At 52.1% G+C, this 20,509-nt stretch overlaps 1 protein-coding gene across 3 annotated transcripts in view; it reads right to left on the reverse strand.

Moving 5' to 3' along the window:
- RNF169 (ring finger protein 169) overlaps window positions 1–20,509 on the reverse strand; it is a 361,593-nt gene that overhangs the window by 191,254 nt on the left and 149,830 nt on the right. For 2 of the 3 annotated variants that reach the window (XM_069640160.1, XM_069640162.1), the window contains exon 3: window positions 2,356–2,496. The exons of the other annotated variant lie outside the window; for it this stretch is intronic. In XM_069640160.1, coding sequence (XP_069496261.1) covers window positions 2,356–2,496 — 141 coding nt within the window. The remainder of the gene's footprint in view (window positions 1–2,355; window positions 2,497–20,509) is intronic. 3 annotated transcript variants of the gene reach the window in all.

Below are 20,509 nucleotides of genomic sequence, written 5' to 3' on the forward strand. Positions count from 1 at the left end.
CGACACCTTCCCAGGCTTCGACGGTCTTGCCAGGGACGAGGACCGCAACCTGGATCTAGCATGTCTCTGGCGATCTACCGCTGCCTTGTCCGAACGGGACCTCGACGGTTCCCAATGCTTAATGCGCTGACCGCACGAAGGCACGCGAACGTCTGACCGAGACCAATCCCAGCTGGCTTCCACCAAAGGCGCGGACGGGGTAGTGCCCCAAGATTGAAAAATGTTCTCCCTGAATAACTCCCACTCTCCGGAGTAGAGGATTTAGTGGGGCAAGCCACATTCCTCGCAGAGCCATCATCCGACTAGGATGGGGAAGGCGACCAGTGACACCGTTTCCGGGAGTGCCTCGACAAGGACGAGTGGCGAGAATCACTCCGGGACAGAAATCCCCTGGATTCCTTCTGACAGGGAGAGTCACCCCTCAAGTCGTCGGTGGAGAGACCAGTAGTTTTCAATTTACAGGGTTTGGAAACCGGACCTACCTGCAACTTCCCCTTACGCAAGGCCTTTGCAGTCAACGACTGGCACTTCGAGCAGTCTGTTTCGTGGCTCTCACCCTGACACCACAAGCAGATACGGTGCAGGTCTGATGGACATCTTGGACTTACAGTCCCTGCACTTTTTAAAGCCCAACCGCGGGGTCGGAGGGGTAGAGGACATATCGAAGGTAGTAATGCGAGGCGCCCCAAGTTTTCGAAGGAAACAAGTTTGCGGAAAAAACAGAACTGAGGCTACGGGCACTGTGCGTCCCACTTACAACATCCGATGACGTCACCCTCGATGGAGGCCCTCAAGGGACATCGACCCGACGCAGGACATCCTCTGCCATTCAAATGGTTTCCGAAGCGGCACAGCTGTGGACATTGGAATACGTTGGAGTACACAATCCATTCGAAACCTATTTTAGGCCCTACACCTTGATTACCTACAGTGTAGATTACATTTTTCAAGATGTTTAATTCCATTTAAAGAGGACCTTGAAAGCTATGTTTGTCAATGCTTAAACAGCCATTGGCAACATAATGGTGATTTAAGCGCTTTAGAGGGGAATGCTACATCCTACATGAATGCTGTAAAACAAACACTTGCGACTACACCAGCCTTTAAGATTATTCAGCCTTCAATATGAGACGCTCCCAAAGCTTCTAAATGGATGTCATCAGTACAAGGACGTAAATTGGGGGAGGTGTGCGCAATTGGCAGGTTCAACTCCCGGCATGGTCAACTCAGCCTTCCATGGGTACCAACACAGGTTGGGTGATATATATATTCTATATATAGGTGAGAAAGGAAAGCCCAGGGGCAAAGCGTTGGTCTTGGAAACAAGACAACGCAGCGCCACAGGTTTGAATCATTGTGCCAATTCTCCTTACCGGTCTCACTGCAAATGTTTTCAGATTCATCTATTCGGGCAAGAGACTAGAATTAAACCTGTAGGAACTTCAACCAGAAAATGCACTTCAACCAGAACAAAACAAAAAAAATCTATGCTTTGCTAGCGACAACAGAAGGGGAAACTGCTCGGTTTACAATTTCTGGAATTTTCTTGAACAGCATTTAGGCTTTGAGAATTCATGACACCAGTCTTGATAGGGTCCTCTAAAAAGGGTACAACGTCCTTAGTCGCTATTGCGATGGGTTTTTTTAACGAATATTTAACGCAAAAACTCATTGAACTATATAGGGTTAGGAAAGTATGTCAGGTATGGGGGTCAGGAATAGTAAAAAAAAAACTAGGGGAGGGGAGCTTGTGGGGGACCCCGCCCCCAGAATTCAATTTTGATGAATTATTTCATTAAAAAATATTGATAAAAACCCCATAGAAATTGCCAATGAAATTACATAGAACCCTAAAAAGAATCCATATTTTTGCAGATCTCTGCATTGTTGTAACCACCATCAGTAGACGCAGGTGTATGTGAGATTATACCAGCTGTGGTCAAATTATTTGCTGGATAGAAGGGAATTACCTAGCCGGATGTAGAACATGTAAGGGAAGAGGGTCAACTGCCTACCGATTTTGTCTACTCTATACCAATATGCGAGAATATATGCACACATGTTGAAATCACAATAGAAGGGGTTCGTTTTTTAGAATATGGAAAAAACAAAACATTGCCAAGTTCTACGAAATATGTAAACCATGTAAGCTAACGTTAGTACAAGCGTAGAGTCTGATCCCGCAAACCAACTACAAGCTCTTAAACCACTTCAAATTAGATTACAGTAACTTTTAAAAAGTTTTTTTTTTTTTTTTTTTTTTTTAAATCCAGTGTCAATGTCATTGTGCACACTGCACTTCTGGTAGGGACATGCCCCAAAAATTATGCTAAATTTAATCTAGTGAATACTTACATAAGTGTGAGTGACTTTACCATCCTTTTGGTCACATTTCGTAAACTGCCCTTCTATTTTTCTCTTGCCCTCTTCAAATTCCTCTCGCACCAGTGATATGGTCACTTCCTCCGATAGCATATCAGCTTTTGTGTCCCTTAACTATATTTAAAGAAAGAAGTCAATACAAGCTTAACACAAGGTTTTCCAAACCGTTCCTAAAGACCGAATAAGTACAGAGATGCACGGCAGGTTTAACAATTTGCAATACAGATATTTTAGTTTAACTTGTGCTAGGACACTTAAGTCACTTGACGATAAGAGCTGACAGTTGGACTAACAAAAATGAAAGAAAAATACTGTCAACAATGCAACTAAAACATTTACAAATAGATGCATGTGTAAAGTTCTAAAGAACCTTGGGCTTCCCGTTTAAATATCTAGAGTAAGTGCTTAATAATGAGACTTAAAGTGCAATGAGTAGGGGTGTAGGAATGTGATAAAAGGAACAAGTTACTTACCTGTAACTGTTCTCCAGCATGGGTCTGGCATGGATTCACATGCTCATGAATATTCCCCGTCAGGCTGGGAATCCTCGGTAAAGAGAAAAAAAATAAAACAGTATCAGTTTCGTTTCTGATCTGTCTTTTAGTAGTAACCAATCAATGGCCTCTGGGTCATACTGCCCCCAGCCAATAACTGCCCTCTCCCCAAGCCCCGCCCCTGGCAGCCATCTTCAGATTTGGTAGCACGTAAAGTGGCAGTATGACCAAGTGAAGAGCCGCAGAGGGGAAGGAGGGAGGGTTCGCATGTGAATCCATGCCAGACCCATGCTGGAGAATTACCAGGATACTCACCGTAGTGACCACCTTACTCCTAGTCAATAGTCCCCTTTCCTCCATACTTATGGGACATCTCTCCATCCTGTGGGACGGGACCGGAGCACTTTGTAAAAAGCATCCGTATTTTTTCCAAAAATGTGTCCTTCCTCTTTCTTGCGCGGGGCCCAGCACGCAGCCGTAACCACGCCCATCTTGGCTCCGCCCCGTGCCTCGCCCATCAGTCCTTTTCTATCGCCAGGTCAAAGACCGATTAGCAATAACAGAGGAACCTTATTAGAGGGGACGGCGGGCGGGCGTATGGAGGAAAGGGGACTATGGACTAGGAAGTAAGGTGGTCACTACAGTGAGTAACCTGGTAATACTCCTACGTCCCGTTCCCTTTCCTCCATACTTCTAGGAGATTCCCAAGCACTCCTTACAGGAACTACGGGTGGATGGAAATACCCCTCACTGAAACATGTTCTTCAGCACAGCCTGACCAAACTGAGCGTCAGCCCTTGAGCTCATGTCGAGACAATAATGCTTACAGAAAGCAGATGGGGAGGCCCAAGTAGCTGCCCTTGCGATGGACTCCCAGGGGACATATTTCTGAAAAGCAACCGCGGCTGCCTTGCCCCGCACCAGGTGTGCATGAATACCCTTAGGAAGTTTCAGCCCTTGGACAGTGAAATACTCTGGTGCAGGCGGCGATCCACCGAGAAATAGTTGCCTTAAACGCCTGCTTGCCCCGAGGGTTACCGAAGGTCACAAAAAGAGAACTCCTAAGCTCAGAAGTCCTGTCCAGGTAGAACTCGATGTCCGAAGAGCTCTCAAGACAGTGTAAAACCCTCTCAGCCTCAGAGGCAGGGTTTGGAAAAAACACCGGTAGGGAAATCGACTGACTCAGATGGAATTCAGTCACAACCTTCAGCAGAAAGGCCGGGTTCGTCCGAAGGACTACCTTGTCCTTGTGCAAGACCAAGAAAGGATGCTCCACCGACAATGCCTGGAGCTCACTCACTCTCCTTGCTGACGTAACTGCGACCAAAAAGGACACTTTCCAGGACAAGTACTTGAGGTCCACAGTAGCCATTGGTTCAAAGGGTTTCTCGCACAGCGCCGTCAGGACAACATTTAGGTCCCACGGTGGGTGCGGATTACGAACCGGAGGGTAGAGGCGTGTCAAGCCAGCAAAATGCCTCTTCACCACTGGATTAGTCAGGGAATAAGAACACTGGTCTGTAGAAAGATAAGCGGAAACCACTGAGAGATAAGTCTTGCATGACAGAACATGAACCCCCTGACTCTGCTAGGGAGGACACGAAGGACAGCACCGTGTCAATCGTGGCCAACCTTGGATCCAACTTCTTCTCCAAACACCAATGGCAGAACATGAGCCATTTACTCCTGTATTGGGATCTGGTCGAGGGTTTCCTGGCTGCCTGGATAATACGCATGTTATCCATAGAAAAATTCAGATGCTCTAAAGACTTGAACTCAGGCACCATGCCGCCAAGCTGAGCGATTGAGGGGAGGGGTGCCACAGCTGCTGTTCCCCTTGGTGAAGATCAGATTTTGTTACCCCTTGTTTGTTGATGTAATACATTGACACCACATTGTCTGTGGGTATGCGGACCACCTTGTTGGCAATGAGCGGTCTGAACGCCATGAGCGCCAGAAAGATCGCCAGAAGCTCCAAATGATTTATGTGCCGGAGCTTGTCCTGAGGCGACCAGAGGTCCGAGACCTGAAGATCTAACGTCCCACCCCAGAAGGGAGGAGTCCGTCGTGATCTTCACCATGGGGGTTGGGTCCTGAAACCCCGCGCCCAACGACAGGTTGCTGAGAGATGACCACCAGTCCAGGTCCACTCATGGAATCCGGAATTATCTGCTTGGAATCCGGGTCCACAGCCTGACGCCAGGAACTCCGAAGAGCCATCTGGTTCCGTCTCATCTTGAGACGAGCAAGAGGAAGAGCCAGCACGCACAAGGCCATGAGGCCCAGAAGCCTCTGGAACCACCAGGCCGACATGCTCTCCGAGTGCACAAACATCTGACACGTGGCTAACAGATCCGCCATTCTGACCCCGGTCAGGTACACTCTGCAGTCGATCACGTTCCAGTGAAAACCCAGGAAAAATCAGGTCCTGCGAGACCGTCATGGAAGATTTCCACCAGTTCACCGACAGCCCAAGATGGAACAGGAGCTGAAGGAGAGACTGGAGATTGCCCGCTGCTGCTAGCGGACAAGGGCTGCGTAAGAGCCAGTCGTCCAAATACGGAAACACATGGATACCCTGGAGACGAAGATAAGCTGCAATCACCAACATCTTCATAAAAACACGCGGCGCCGAGCTGAGGCCAAAATGAAGCACTCTAAACTGGAAGTGCTCCTCTCCCAAAGAGAAGCGGCGATATATCCTGTGTGGGTTCCAAATCAGGATATGCATGTACGCGTCCTGAAGGTCAACAACGCTAAGCCAGTCACCCACCTGCAAGGAGGAGCATATGAGGCTGGGCGTAATCATCTTGAATTTCTCTTTGAGTAGGAAAAGATTGAACTGGGAAAGGTCTAGGATGGTGCGCAGGCCAGCCTGGTTGGGTTTGAGCACCGTAAACAGCCGGGAGTAGAAGCCCTCCCCTCGTTCCCCGAGAGGAACGGGTTCCACAGCTCTGAAGTCCAGAAGTTTCTGAACCTCGGCTTTTGGGGAGGGCGAGTGACAACTGAAAAGGAGGGTTGAAGGGTGAGGTAGGGGTAAGCGGAAGCCCGCCCGAGCGACTGACAAGACCCATCTGTCTTCGGTTGTGGTCTGCCACGCCTCCCAATGAGACGCAATGCATCCTCCCACCGGGGTCTCGTGCGAGCGTGGAGAACACTCATTTTGTAGGAGGAGGCAGAGGAGCGGGCGAAAAACAGTGTTGCCTACGGCGGTTATTCCCCGCAGGGGTATCCACTCTACGAGATTTCCGGTCGATGAAGCCCCTAAAGCCAGAGGAAGGTCGACTTTGCGACAACGGTCTCTGGGTTTTGAAAGGAGCCTTAACCAGGACAGACAATGACTTAGCTGTCTGCGTGCTATCCTTCGTCTGTTGTAGAATGAAAGAGCTCCTTACCATCGAACGGAAGGTCCAAAACCTTGTCCTGCACTTCTTTTGAAAATTTAGTGGCATGCAGCCACGCCTGCCGTGAGGCATCAACCCCCAGCATAAGGCTCCGAGCCGAGGTGTCTAGGTGATGAGCCGCAGCCTCCAGGAGATCCTGGGCCAAGACGCTGGTGTCGGATAGACCACCCGTGAAGTCTTCCAACTTCGACCAGGATGTGCTCCTCAAACTGACAGACCTTTACACATCCGCATGTTAGCTCCCGCTAATATCAACTCAGCATTGGCCTGCTTGAGCTGCTAGGCCGAGTTGGCAAATATTTTCCTCCCTAGGGAGTCGAGCTTGTCCTCCTTACCCAGGACCTGAGTAGCCGCTGTGGAAGAGGATGCTGCAGGTCTGGATTGTAAAGTGGCCGCAGCCACCACTGTGGAGGAGGGAGGCGGACAAGACGACGGGGCCACCTCTTCCGAAGAATGTAGCCTGTACCTCGCGTCAATCTTCTTATTGACAAAAAGTCCTGAGTGTGGCTTTTCCCAGACTCCGGACCTCGACCAGAACATCCTTCTGCAGGAACAGGCCGGTACGCACCAAGGGAGACAGGGTGAACGCCCCAGAAAGCACGCCCTCCTGTGGTGCGGGTGCCTCGTGCACCGGAACATCTAAGAAACTCATGTCCAGTACCCGGTCATGAAAAGCTCTGATAGAGCGGGGAAGGTCCTAGTTGTCCTGATCGCCTTGAGGGTCATCCGACAGGTCAGGATCCTGCTGAGCCGTGTCAGGCACTGCCTTGTCCACTGGGGACAATGGAGGCAAAGGCGGAGGAGCCGGGGGAGGCACCACAGGCAAGGTAGTTCCCAGCGGAACCACCGGAGGAACGGGTGGAGCCGAAGGCGTAGGTGGACATATCTCCCTGAAAAGCCCTTTGAAATATTCCCTCATGGGGTCAGTGCGCAAAAGCGCTTGAAATTTACCGAAAAAGGCGTCCTCCGGAGACTGTTTCGGAACCTGAGGAGGCCTCTCATGAGGTGGAGAAATCCAAGGACGTAGCGGGGAAGGGTGCCACACCAGCCCCTCCACCGACATATCCAAAGGTGCCACTCCCGCGGGCACCGAAACATTGTGCGGAAGAGGCATCCGGGTGTTCCAATCATAAACTGGCTGGTAAGGAGGCGCACAAGGGACCTTAGGTTCACCCAAGGGACCAAGCCCTACACCAGAGACTGATGGCATAGTTGTAGGGGTAGCACCTAAAATGGTCGTGGCGGGAACGGGCGCCATGTTGTCCTCATCTGAGGGGAACTGCGGTACGTGAGGCACGGGTCCCCGTTGATGGATCAGGGGTCTTAATCTTAGCCTTAACATAAGTAACCTCGGCAGAGCCGGTACTATGAGGCCTGGAATGTTTTTGTGACATACCAACCGCCAACTGAGCCTTCGAAGGAAGGACCTCGGCACTGCCGGTAAATCTTTGCCCCCTCAACAGGTCTGGTGTCACCACAAGAGCGGGAACGGTGAGCAACAGCTTTCACCGACAAAGCCTTGACCGGCCTCTCAGAACTGTTGGTAGCTTTAGCCTCTGAACGAGGGACCTCGGAACCAGGCCCGGTAAAAGCCTTATCTGCGCGGGCCTCGAACATCCGTTCGGTAACAAGCCCAGCCAAGGCCTCGGGACGAACACAGTCTTATCTTTGAGGGAAGCCGACGGAGGCCTCAGAGCGAGCTCCGGTACCCCACGCATCCTTAGAACTGGGTCTACAAACAGCCCCCACAGGAGGGGCCTCGGAGCATACTCCGGTATTCACAGGCCCCTTACGGAGAAAACTTCGGTAGAATTATTAGGCCCGAAGGGCACCTCAGGGAGAACCCCGGTGACAGAGCGATCAACGCCCCTCCCGGCCCGAGAGGAACCCGGAAAGGTATCCCCCGGCCGCGGTGCTCTGAAAAGTAAAGAACTTACCGGGCGTTTCTTCTTCTCATCGATGAACGCTTGAAAATGTGGGGGAGTACGTCGGAACACCTCCTCCCACCGCTCCAACCGACGTTGAAGTGCCTGGACCGAAAGGGAGTCACAGTAAAAACAGGATTCCCCAACGGTGATCCGGCCCCAAGCACTCTAAACAAAGAGGATGGGGATCCACCCTCGTGAAGCGACGGTGACAGGATGAACAATCAGGAAAGTCTAGCTTGAACGACAGACAGACCAGTAAACGAACGCTAGCGAGAGCCAGAGGAAAAAAGGGAAGAAAAACTTTCGAGGATGCAAGTGCGTCCAGCCCCGATTGAGCGGAGAAAAGGACTGATGGGCGAGGCGCGGGGCGGAGCCAAGATGGGCGGGGTTACGGCCGCGTGCCATGCCCCAAGCAAGAAAGAGGAAGGACACATTTTTGGAAAAAAATTGGATGCTTTTTACAAAGTACTACAGTCCCATCCCACAGGACAGAGAGATGTCCCCCAAGTATGGAGGAAAGGGGACGGGACGTAGGAGTACAACAGTTACAGGTAAGTAACTTGTTCCTTCTCCAGCATTGGGTCTGGCATGGATTCGCATGCTCATGAATATAGGAATACATAGCAGTACATATGCACAACCACGGGAGGTGGCAAGGCTCAACATTAAGCATCTCTTAATTCTTCACCAGGCTCACCTTAAGCGAACAGGTTGCGCAGCACTGCCTGGCCGACTCTGGACTCCTCCCTGCAATCCCGGTCGACGCAGTAGAATCTCGTGAAGGTGTGCGTCGACCTCCACGTAGCAGCCCTGCAGATGTCCAGCAGAGGCACACCAGACAAGAACGCCGTGGTAGCAGCAATCGCTCTGGTCGAATGGGTTTGGACGGCCAGGCAACGGTCGGTTTGGCAACCGATGACAGTGCATGATGCAGCCGGAGAGCCATCTGGAAATGGAAGCCTCGAGAAAGCCTTCCCTTGCTTCAGAGGTCAGTTCACAAACAGCTGTGATGTCTTCCGAAAACTCTTCGTGCTGTCCACGTAGAACTTCAGTGCTCTAGCCACATCCAACGAGTGCAAAGTCCTCTCGGCCGGCGACGAAGGCGACGGGAAAAAGACTTGCAGCACCAAGGGCTCGTTGAGATGGAAGTCCGACGGCACCTTGGGCATTAAGGAGGGGGGCGTCCTCAGCACCACCCTCAATCGTGGAAAGTCAAGTATGGAGGCTTGCAGGAAAGGCCTGAATCTCTCCCACGCGTCGTGCAGAGGTGATGGCCACAAGGAACGCTGTCTTCCACGACAGAAACTTCAATGGAGCCGAATGCAAGGGCTCGAACGGCAGGCCCATGAGCCTTGTCAGCACCACGTTGAGTTCCCACGCCGGGGCCGGAGCCTCCACCGGCGGGAACGACCGGAACGGTCCTTTCATAAACTCCTTCACCAGGCGATGAGACCACAGGGACGATCGTCCTGCAGTTCTGGTGTATCTGGAAATTGCTGCCAGATGCATCTTGATGAAAGCGTGAGCCAGTCCAGCTTTGGCCAGCGACAGTAAGCACGGTAGCACTTGAGGGGCTGTAATCCGTAGAGGGTTAATCTTCTGTGCATGGCACCAGACAGAGAATCTCTTCCACTTGTGTCCGTAGCACTTGAGAGTTGAGGACGCCCTGGCTTTTGCAAGAACCTCTCTGCAGTCAGCCGGGATATCGTACCCTCCAAACTCTAGTGCTGCAGGAGCCAGGCCTGCAAGTTCAGCGACTGTGTCGTGATGAAGAATGGCGCCTCCTTCTCTGGAGAGAAGATCTGCGTCCGTCGACAGATTGACTGGTGGGGACGCTGACAAGTCAAGAAGGTCCGGGAACCATATCTATCTCAGCCACCTCGGTGCGACGAAGATCATCCTGCACCAGGACCTCTTGAGTTGGTTGATGAGCCTGAGCAGCAACGGCGGTAACGCATACAGGAACAGGCCATCCCAGGGGAACGAGAAAGCATCGCCCATGCTCCTCGGCTGGGGGAACCTGCTGGCGAACCTCTGGCACTTGAGTTCGTCGCCATCGCGAACAGGTCGATTTGGGGTTTGCTCCATCGCTGGAAGAGTTGATCCACTTGATCCTGGCGTAGTTCCCACTCGTGGCAAGAGCGCAGCTCCCTGCTAAGAGAGTCGGCGATGGTGTTTTTTATCCCTGCTAGATGAAAAGGCACCAGAAACATCCCCTGGGCAAAAGCCCAGTGCCACAGATCCTGGGCTTCCTTGGATAGGGCTGGGGGGGGGGGGATCTGGTTCCTCCCTGCTTCCGGATGTAGAGCATCGCGGTGGTGTCGTCGGTGAAGATCCTCACCACCTTGCCCTTGAGGGACGGGAGGAATGACTTGAGGGCCAAGAACACTGCTTGGAGCTCCAGTATGTTGATGTGGAACGGCCTCTCCTCCGGGAGCCACAGGCCTCTCGCGTGAAGATCTCCGGTGTGCGCTCCCCAACCCTCCAGGGAGGCATCAGTCGTCAATGTCACCTGGTATACTGGGGTCTGAAAGTCCGTGCCCGCAGCGAGATGCGCGCGGGTGCCCCACCATCGAATTGCCTGGCGGAATACCTCGTTGAGCGAGATCCTGTCCTCAAAGCTGTCCTTTGCTTGTGTCCAACGGGCGTCGAGGAGCTCCTGCAGAGGACGCATCCGGAGCCTGCACAGGCGCACCAGGTAGATTCAAGTGGACATCATCCCGAGAAGGGACTTGGACCACTGCCACGTCCGTGGCCAGCAGACGCTGTACCTTGCCCAGGATGGCCTGCATTCTTTCCTCCGGTGGCGAGGCCAACTGCGCTACTGTATCGATCTTGGCTCCCAGAAATAGCGCGACCTGCGACAGATCCAGGTGGGATTTGGGGAAAGTTGATGGAGAATTCCAGGTCTGAGCAGCCGGACACCTCTTTGCCGTGTGTTCGATGGCAAGTTCCCTTGTCCCCGCTCGGATGAGCCAGTCGTCCAGGTAGGGGTAGATGTGGATCCCCTGCATGCGTAGCCGCGCCGCCACTGGTGCCAGGCACTTGGTGAACACCCTGGGCGCCGACTTCAATCCGAATGGGAGGGCCTTGAACTGGTAGTGCCGCCCTTGGACTACGAACCTGAGAAACTTTCGGTGTCCTTTTAAGATGGGGATGTGAAAGTACGCATCCTCCAGATCCAACGACGCTAGGAAGTCGCCTTACTCCAGCTGTCCCAGCACGTGCTGGAGGGTGACAATCCGGAACTTCCGTGCCTTGATGTATTTGTTTAGACGATGCAAGTCCAGGATGGGACGCCAAGCTGTCTTCTTCCTGACGAGGAAGAATCTGGAGTATACTCCGGAGCCCCGGAGCCTCTTTGGGACGAGCTCGATGGCTCCTTTCTTGAGCATCGCCCTCACCTCTAACAGCAGTTGAGGGACGTGGTTTTCCTTCCTAGCCACTGGAGGAATTCGAGGGCACTTTAGGAATTCCAGAGAGTGCCAGTGGGCCAGGGAATTCAGCACCCAATGGTCAGAGATGGACTCCCACACGCTGCCGAACTTTGCCAGCCGGCCTCCCACCGGGGTGCTTCGGTGTGGGCCCGACACCACGGCCTGTTCAGTCTTGTTTGGAGGCAGCCTTGCCTCCTTGGCGACTATGGCGAAATCCACCCGACTTGCCTCGTCCCCTGTAGGCTTCTTACGACGAGGAACGGCCGCTTGACAGTAGGTCGAGGAGCCGCCACCGAATCCTTTGGAGGCACCGTGCTTGCCTCCGGAGTTCCAAAAGGGCAGCCGCCGTTGCTGCAGAACTCCCAAGGCCCGAGCCGTCTCCGTGTCGGTCTTGATGGCCCTGCAGCGACTCATTCACTGTCTTTCCTAACAGATTGCTCCCGTCGAAGGGCATGTCCAAAACCGTGGCTTGCAAAGAAGGCAGAGAAACAGTGTCAGCCGGTAAATCTTTGTCTTGTATAAAAAAGTTAAATAAACTCAAGAATCTCTTCGACAAAAAAAACAACAAAAAAAACGAGGGCTTAAATGTGGGGCCAGAACCACAGTTTGTATACCCGGTCTCTTTCAGACTAGATCGAAAGACTAGATCTAAGGTGCAATGTCTGAGAAAAGTAGACTGAACGTCAGCAAGCAGACTACTTGATCGGAACACGTGGTGCGGTTTGACAATCAGCAATTGCTTTCAGACTCGAAGACGCTTGGTACAAGCAGTGGTGTGCTCGAAGTGGTTTAAAATTGGAGATAAAAGGCAGCTTTCTTTTGGTCCATGGAGTGCTGGGGAGACTTCACAGGGCCCCAGAGGAAAAGAGTGTCTTCTTCCCTTCCCAGCCAGAAAGGAATGTTGCCTGAGACACTTGCAGGCCTGCCACTTCAGCAGGCAGTCATGAGGGCCAATGATCAGCAGCAGTCCGGCTTTTCTCTAGAAGATTGTTGAACATGTTTCCTGAAAATTGTTCGAGACGAGTTGACACTCTCCCTGGAGGTCCTTTTATTCACCCAATGGATGGGACTTTGCCAGCATTCATACCAAAAAGGGTCCAATGGAAACTTCAGAGAGGGTGCGTCAGGATGATGCTTTGAGAGGATTCCAAAGATCATTAAAGGGGGCTTGAGTGACACTTTGCCACAATGCAGTGCTCCATCTCGAGCCTTCTGTAATGGACCAATCCTTGCAGGTGAAACGAGGGATATTCCTTGCTAGGTCATCTCTCACAGTGCCTTCTATACAGTAAGTTATGATTGTGGGTGTTTTTTGGAAAGAAAAGGCATCTGCATATTCAAGATGGCTTCCACCTTCAGTGTTCGTTAGTTCTCTCCCGCTACACTGTCCTTGCATTCCTCCCTAAATGACCTTCAGTAATTATTTCCCTGGTGAAGAATTGTTTTGCCCGTCTTAGAACTACTACAATGGAACTTACCTGCAGTACCATAATTCTACTGCAGGACTGTCCAAGCATGCTCGATAGTCACACAGGGAACCTAGAATTCTTCAAAAATAGCCTTGGCACTAAAGTATATATTTGCCAAACATACACATCTCTAGAAGAGTCCATGTAGAGAACTAACGGGCATCTACACTAAACAGAATTTACCCCCTGCCGGACTCATTCCACAAACTGCAACCTCCTTCCCAGCTTACAGTACCCCTTACTTCAATCTTACTCCCCCCCCCCCCACCCAGAAGAAAGTGTCTGGTCACCCCACAGATAAGGATCATCCCTTAAAAACTGTGCAATACAAAAGCACGACAAAGCTTTGTTCAGGCACTGTACAAGGAAGTGAGCTAAGAAGACTATGGCAATCCAACGAAGATCACTGTGACATGCAAGAAAACTCTTGGCTAGGTCATACCTTGGCAGCAAATGTTCATGTTGTCTAGGTTCTTGTATGTGTCAAGCTCTGTCCACAACCATACCATTTACAATGAAACAAGTGTATGACGGGGAAGATTCTCATTTATATGGGAGGAATTCATATCACTAGAGTTCGTCCCAAGATGTTATTGCGTGCACTTACTTTTGGACTGGTGTCCCTCACATTAAGCCGTCTCATGGTCTGGCATATGAGCCCCAAACCAGATGTCGATTTCCTCTTGGGGTGGCGAGACGCTGAACAAGTATCAGATTGCCACTTGTCATTTTTAGTTTCTCTCAGTAGGGAGGGAGTTGCTTGACTGAAGGGGTAGGTTGCTACCCTCCACCTGCTTGTTGACCTACTGGAAATACAGCATGGAATAATGGTTGGTGAATAACCCACATCTTGCGCCAGCATTGCTGAAAGGTATTGAAAAAGAATGGCCCAGCTAGAAACCTCTACTCTGGCCTGTAAATATAGTTGGAAACACCAGTCCATTTTGATGAATTAAAAGCAAAATACACACTTATTGAAACTGGATCTTCCATAGAGAAAATCCAAAGAAACTATGGAAGCTGCGGGGCCTACCTGATTGAAACAGGCACTGCAGGACCGCCCGTCCCACCTGCACATCTTCCACATTTTGCTGACCCAGAATGTCTGGCCCTGAGTGCCGCTGGCGACCTCGTAGAATGGGCCTTAGGAAGGGCTCGCCAGCGTTCCTGTGACAGAATGAAATCATGTACGAGACCCAACGGGCAAGACCTTGCTTGGAAATGGATCGTCCCCTGTTGGAGGGACCAAACTCACAAACCGCTGTCTCGATTGCCTGAAGACCCGAGTGCGGGCCAGATGAACCTTCAGCGCCCTCTTGACGTCCAGGGAAAGGAGAGCCCTTTCTGCCGGCGTGGTTGCCTTAGCGAAGAACGAGGGAAAGGCAATTGTAGCATGTTTGTGAAACGCTGAAGGAACTTGGTATGAAGTGAGGATTAGTAGACAGGAGAACCTGGTCTCATGAATCACGGGTACGGCAGGTCAACGACCAGCGCCTGAAGCTCCGAAACCCTTCTGGCAGATGCGATTGCAACTAGAAATGCGACCTTCCGCGAGAGGAACTTTGAGGAAGCAGTCGACATTGGCTCAAATGGCGGCTTCATGAGCACAGAGAACCACATTGAGACTCCACACTGGAGCAACCTTTTCTCCAGTGGAAATGTCCGAAAAAGTGCTTTCAGAAATTGTTTCAACCAGTCACTGAGTAGCATGGCGCGGTCGCGTAAACCCAGAAATGGCCGCCAAATGCACTTTGATTGCTGACAATGCCAGGCCCTCCTGTGCCAGGTAAGGGAGAATCTGGCCCAGAGAGACGTCCAACAGCTGAACCTCTGGGTGCCCCTCACAACAGGCATAGAACCTTGCCCATTTACCACCATAGGATACATTGGTAGAATGCGCCCTTGCCACCTCCAGGATCCGATGACACTCCTGTGAGACACCTAGATGACCGAACTCTGCGTGGTCAGGAGCCACTCTTCCAGGCTTAGAGATGCCACACCCTGCCGTCCTGCGAAAGGAGATCCTGGTCCGCCCCCAGCCAAAGCGGCTCGTCCACTACCAGATGAAGCAGATCTGAAAACCATGTCTGCCTGGGCCAGAATGGGGCCACCAAGATCACTCTGCATCTTGATCGTCATCCAAATCAGCAGAAACAGGGGGGTGGCTTTGGGGTGGCGGGGGAGGGTGGTGGTGGTGGGGGGTCACATACGCTAAGAGGCCCATCCACGGGAACGCATCCTCCCTTGACTCCAAATGAGCCACTCTGCTGGCAAACTCCGGACACTGCCTGTTCTCCGGTGTCGCAAAAGTCCAACGGGGGGGGGATGGGGGGAGGACCCACACTTTCTGAAGATTCTTGTGACCAGCTCCTTCAGCTTCCACTTATGCAACTGACTGTCCCTGCTGAGTGCGTCGGCCTGAACATTCTGCACTCCCAGCAATGTGCACGCCCTGAGCAATGGCCCAATACCAGACCTCCTGAGCCTCCTTGGACAGGATCCAGGAATCTGTGCCGCCCTGCTTCCTCAAATAGAACATTGTGGTGGTATTGTCCGTCAACCGCGCCACTGCACCCCGAATGCAAAGCAGAAACTACTTTGGAGCCATGTGCACCGCTCTCAAATCCAGTATGTTGATATGCAACAAAGTCTTCTCCTGAGACCACATGCCCTGCACTTGCGACTTGTGGAGGTATACCCCACAACCCACCTGGGAAGCGTCTGCCACAATTGTGAACTGAAAATCCGGCTCCAGCAGGGCAATGCCCCGTACAAGATTTCCTTGCAAGTCCACCACCAAAGGGCCGCCACCACGGCCCGGGAGACGACCACCTTGTCCGACCACAACCCTCGACACTGCGACCACCGGTCTGAGAAACTCCTGCACTGATCTCATGAACAGGCGGCAATTTGGGATGAGTGGAATGCAGGACGCCATCGAGACCAACAGCGACATGGAACTGTGGACAGAGACCAACGTACCATGGCCCTACTCGCCAGCCTTGGACTTCTCCATTCATTCGCTGGATGGCTTCAGACTGCCCTGTGTGAGAAACTGAGCCCCTAGAAACACCAGGTCCCTGGACAGCGTCAGAAAGGATTTTACAAAGTTGATGGCGAACACCAGCCGCAGCAACAGGCCCATGGATGCCAGGAGAGACTCAGTCTGTTCCGGTGACAGGCCCCTCACCAACCAATCGTCCAGTTATGTTATGGGTACACATAATGTCCTTCCCTGCGGAGTAAGGCAGCCACCGGAGCCAGCCAATTCGTGAACGTCCTGGGAGCTGAATCAGGCCAAACGGGAGGACCCGAACTGGTAATGATCGTCACCAACCATAAAGCGCAGGAACTTGCAGTGGTTCGGACGCATCGGGATCTGAAAGTAGGCATCTTCCTGATCCAACGATGCAAAGAACTCTCTCAGAAGCACTGAGCGGATGACATCCTGCAGAGTAAGCATCTTGATCAGGTGCTGCAGATTCTTGTTCAGCGGCCGAAGATCTAGAATAGGCCTCCACTTGCCATTGGGCTTTTTGATGACAAAATACCGGGAGTACATCCCCTGGCTCCATTCCGAGACCGGGACTGGTTCTATTGCCCCGGTCGCGAACATGAGCTCCACCTCCATCCGCAAGACTGGAAGATGCGGTTGCGCCACATACAGGGGCAGAATGGGGAGTTGCGGGCGCCGAAACTAATGGCCGAGACGTACTGTTTCCAGCACCCAGTGGTCCGTAGTGATAAAATGCTACTCATCAACGTGGGCTGCCACCCTGCCCTCCCCCCCAGCAGACTGCCTTCCCTTAACATTCGAGGCGGGTGCACCTTTTAGGATGTGCGTGAAAGTCTGTTTTGCGCCAACTGGAACAAGCACCTGAAGCCTTTGGAAGAATAGCTGGAGCGCTCGTAACCCCTGTCTCAGGAGGCAGCAAAGCGGGCCTTGCCAGAGGCTCCACGAAAAGGCCGAAAAGAGCTCAACAGACAGCCACCCTGCAGGGAACCGTGAGACTTTGCCGTTAATGTTCTCCTCCATCCCCTTCAGGGCCTTGTCGATCTTCTCCCCAAACAAGTGTTCACCCTCACAGGGCAGGCATATCAACTACCTTATGCTGATCTTCTGAGCAGATATTCGTGCACCTCAGCCAAGCCTGACACCAGAGCACAACACAACACCATTATTTATTTGCTTAAAGCCTGACTCTGCCAGGTCCACTGCAATGTTGTTGCTGTAGTTGGAGGCCTGCTCCCCCTCTCGAACCAGCAGCATTGCCTCCTGGCGTTGTTGCTCCAGGAGATTGGAGCCAACTGGTGCCACATCTCCCTGTCATACCAGGCCATAATCGCCAAGGATTTAGCTGCCTTCACTGTAGTAGCCCCCGCGGTCAGGACCTTCTTCCCGAACGTGTCCTGCTTTCTGGCATCATTGTCCGGAGGCATCACACTTGTGCTGGCTTCTGGCCTTATGGCTAGCTGCCGCAGAAACTACAGACTGGGGTGGGCTGCCCCACGAGGCATTTGGGAGTCGAATCAGGTGCTTTAAACTGTCCAGACGCCCCTTCACCGCAGGTTCCAAAAAAGGATGGTGCCTCATGCGCAGACCCTCCTGCCACACCTGGTCCAAAACGAGGACCGAGAAAACCTGCCTTCCGTCACTTCCCCCATGTGGTTGAAGAGAAACCAGTCTTTGCGTTCCTCTTCAGGAGCCAGGCCAAACTCATGGCAAGCTTTCGCCATCATGGCGTAGAAGGCCCCAACATCACCTGGCAGAGACGGTTGAGCCAGGCTATAAGGCGGTTCCACCTCAGGGTCCGTATCCCATGTATTGTCCCGAGTCGGCGACAAGGACCCCGTTGACAGGGTGTCTCGAGGCACACTCTCTGGATCGGAATCGGGCAGTTCCCCTTCCTCAGGATGACTTCTGGGACTGTCCAACCCAACAAGCGACGGCAGTGGCAACAGCACCAGGGGCGACGGCCTAGGGGCCCAACCAGGCACACCAACCTCAGGCGTCAACAGGCTCGGAGCCTGTGGCAGCCATGCATCCAATTGTCCCAATGACTAGAGAGTATTCAGTACCTGCAATGATAGCAGGGAACGTGGATTCACCAACGGTGAAAGGGGCAGCCCAGCCCTCACCCCATTCGACGTAGATGGGCGAGCACCTTACAGAACCTGTGCTGCCGGATCAAAAACAGGCTCCTGTTCCTCCGCTAGCCCAGAGGAACCAGAATACGCAGCCAGCTCTTGTTGCAGAATGTCCACCGGGAGCAGGGGCCCAAAGCCAGCTCCAGATTGCCACGGCACCCCCGTGGGCAACAAGCCACCCTCCGTATCCATCTGCCCCGACGACAGCAACAGCCGTCACGGTCAGGCAGCTGTGGACGACACCACAGTCAATGAGGGAAGAATAGTTTGTACCACAACCGTCAACAAGGGAACCCAACCATATTATTTACAGATAGAGGGGCTGTCTGCGCCACGCCTGGCATGTGTTCCCTCCGAGCAATGCTAGGGATACATGCAGTGAGAGATACCTGTGAACCCAGATATGTTAATTTATGCGATTAGAGTGCTTGCCAGAGCGGTCCCCCAGATTACTATGAAAGAGTGGAGAGTACCTGCCAATTTCATTTTTCGACCTGTAGCACTCCCTGAAGTGGTTGCTGGTACTATCATGTCCTTGGATTCGGAGGGGTTACAGGTGTCCGAAGAGAAAAACAAGTTACTTACCCCCTGGTAACATTCTTTCGACTGCATGTTCCTCAAACATTCCTCATCTTTGACATTTAATGTCCAGCTTCCGCTGCTTCTGTAAACTTTTTCAGCAGAGGGCGCTGTGCGTCGATGTCCCGAGGGCCTCCATCGAGGGTGATGTCATCGGAGAGCATATATAACACGCACAACGCCAGTTGCCCTCAGTTCTGTTTTTCCTCCTCCTCTTGCAGCAGAGATGCCCATAAATACGGCATTATAGTACACAGCCTTGGTGGAACAGAAGCTGTAATAGCATGGGAAATTCTACAGAGGGGTAGGTTGGGAGTGCTGAGTAATACGCTGAGAGGAACATCCAGTTGAAAGAACGTTACCAGGAGTAAGACAGTAGTTTCTTACCTGTAACTCCATTTCTCCAGCGTTGGCATTTTTCGTGGATTCACATGCTGTGAATATTTCCCGTCAGGCTGGGAAACCTCGGTAACTTTAACCTAGCGTTTTCCTATGGAACACTTCAACACTTTAGTGTCCCATCAACGTCCTTTTTTGGGTGCTTTAGGCTACACCAATAGGACATCTGGTATAAATAGCCCCACCCCCGCGGCTTCCCTTCAGATGTTAACCTCCAAAGTAGAGGAAACCCAAATCAAGGTTTGCCTGCACGGGGGGAGGTCGGCATGCACATGTGAATCCATGAAAGATACCAACGCTGGACAAATGGAGTTACAGTTAAGAAACTACTCCCTTCTCCCGCATGCGCAGTGCAGACTTTTCAGGCCCATTACTGGACCCCTTGGTCTTGTCCAGTCTCGCCGACTTGGACAGCTAAAAGCTACTCACAGCCTTGGACCAATGAGACCTGGATTCAGAGGAACCATCTTTCCCCCCACCTCCAAATCTGGCATCTCCGTGCGTTGCTTCTTGGCAAGGGGGGGGGGGACAAAACCTCTGAACAAGGGGAAGTGCCCTCGTTGAGCCCAACAAATCAGGTGGCGGTTGCAGTCTGTCTTCTGAGAAACAGCCCCCCCCCCCCCGACTGATCTCACAGGCATCTCCCGAATTATTGGGGTATAATCTGCATGGCTGCCCCCCCCCCAAAGACCACCTTTAGGTCACAGGTTACATAAGTCTGTAGAGCGATTTTTTTCTGGGCCACAAATGACATTATGGCTGAAGTACGAAAAGCAGTGTGTAGAGCACAGTAGACACGAGGTGATCCCAATGATTTGGAGACGGTTGAAATCTGAAGTCAGGCCACGGGAGCGGCCCATTTAAACCAGACGTCCTATTGGTGTAGCCTAAAAGCACCCAAAAAGGCATTGATAGGACACTAAAGTGTTGACGTTTTCCATAGGAAAATGCTAGGTTAAAGTTACTGAGGTTTCCCCAGGCGGACGACGGGAAAGGAACAAGTTACTTACCTGTAACTGTTGTTCTCCAGCATGGGTCTGGCATGGATTCACATGCTCATGAATATTCCCCGTCGTCAGGCTGGGAATCCTCGGTAAAGAAAAAACCAGTATCAGTTTCGTTTCTGATCTGTCTTTCGTAGTAATAACCAATCACTGGTCTCTGCGTCATACTGACCACAGCCAATGACTGCCCTCTACCTAAGCACCGCCTCTGGCAGCCATCTTCAGATTTGGAAGCACGTGAAGTGGCAGTATGACCAAGTGAAGA

This window comes from Ambystoma mexicanum, chromosome 7q (genome assembly GCF_040938575.1).
Source record: "Ambystoma mexicanum isolate Mex_15411 chromosome 7q, UKY_AmexF1_1, whole genome shotgun sequence".
NCBI lineage: Eukaryota > Metazoa > Chordata > Amphibia > Caudata > Ambystomatidae > Ambystoma > Ambystoma mexicanum.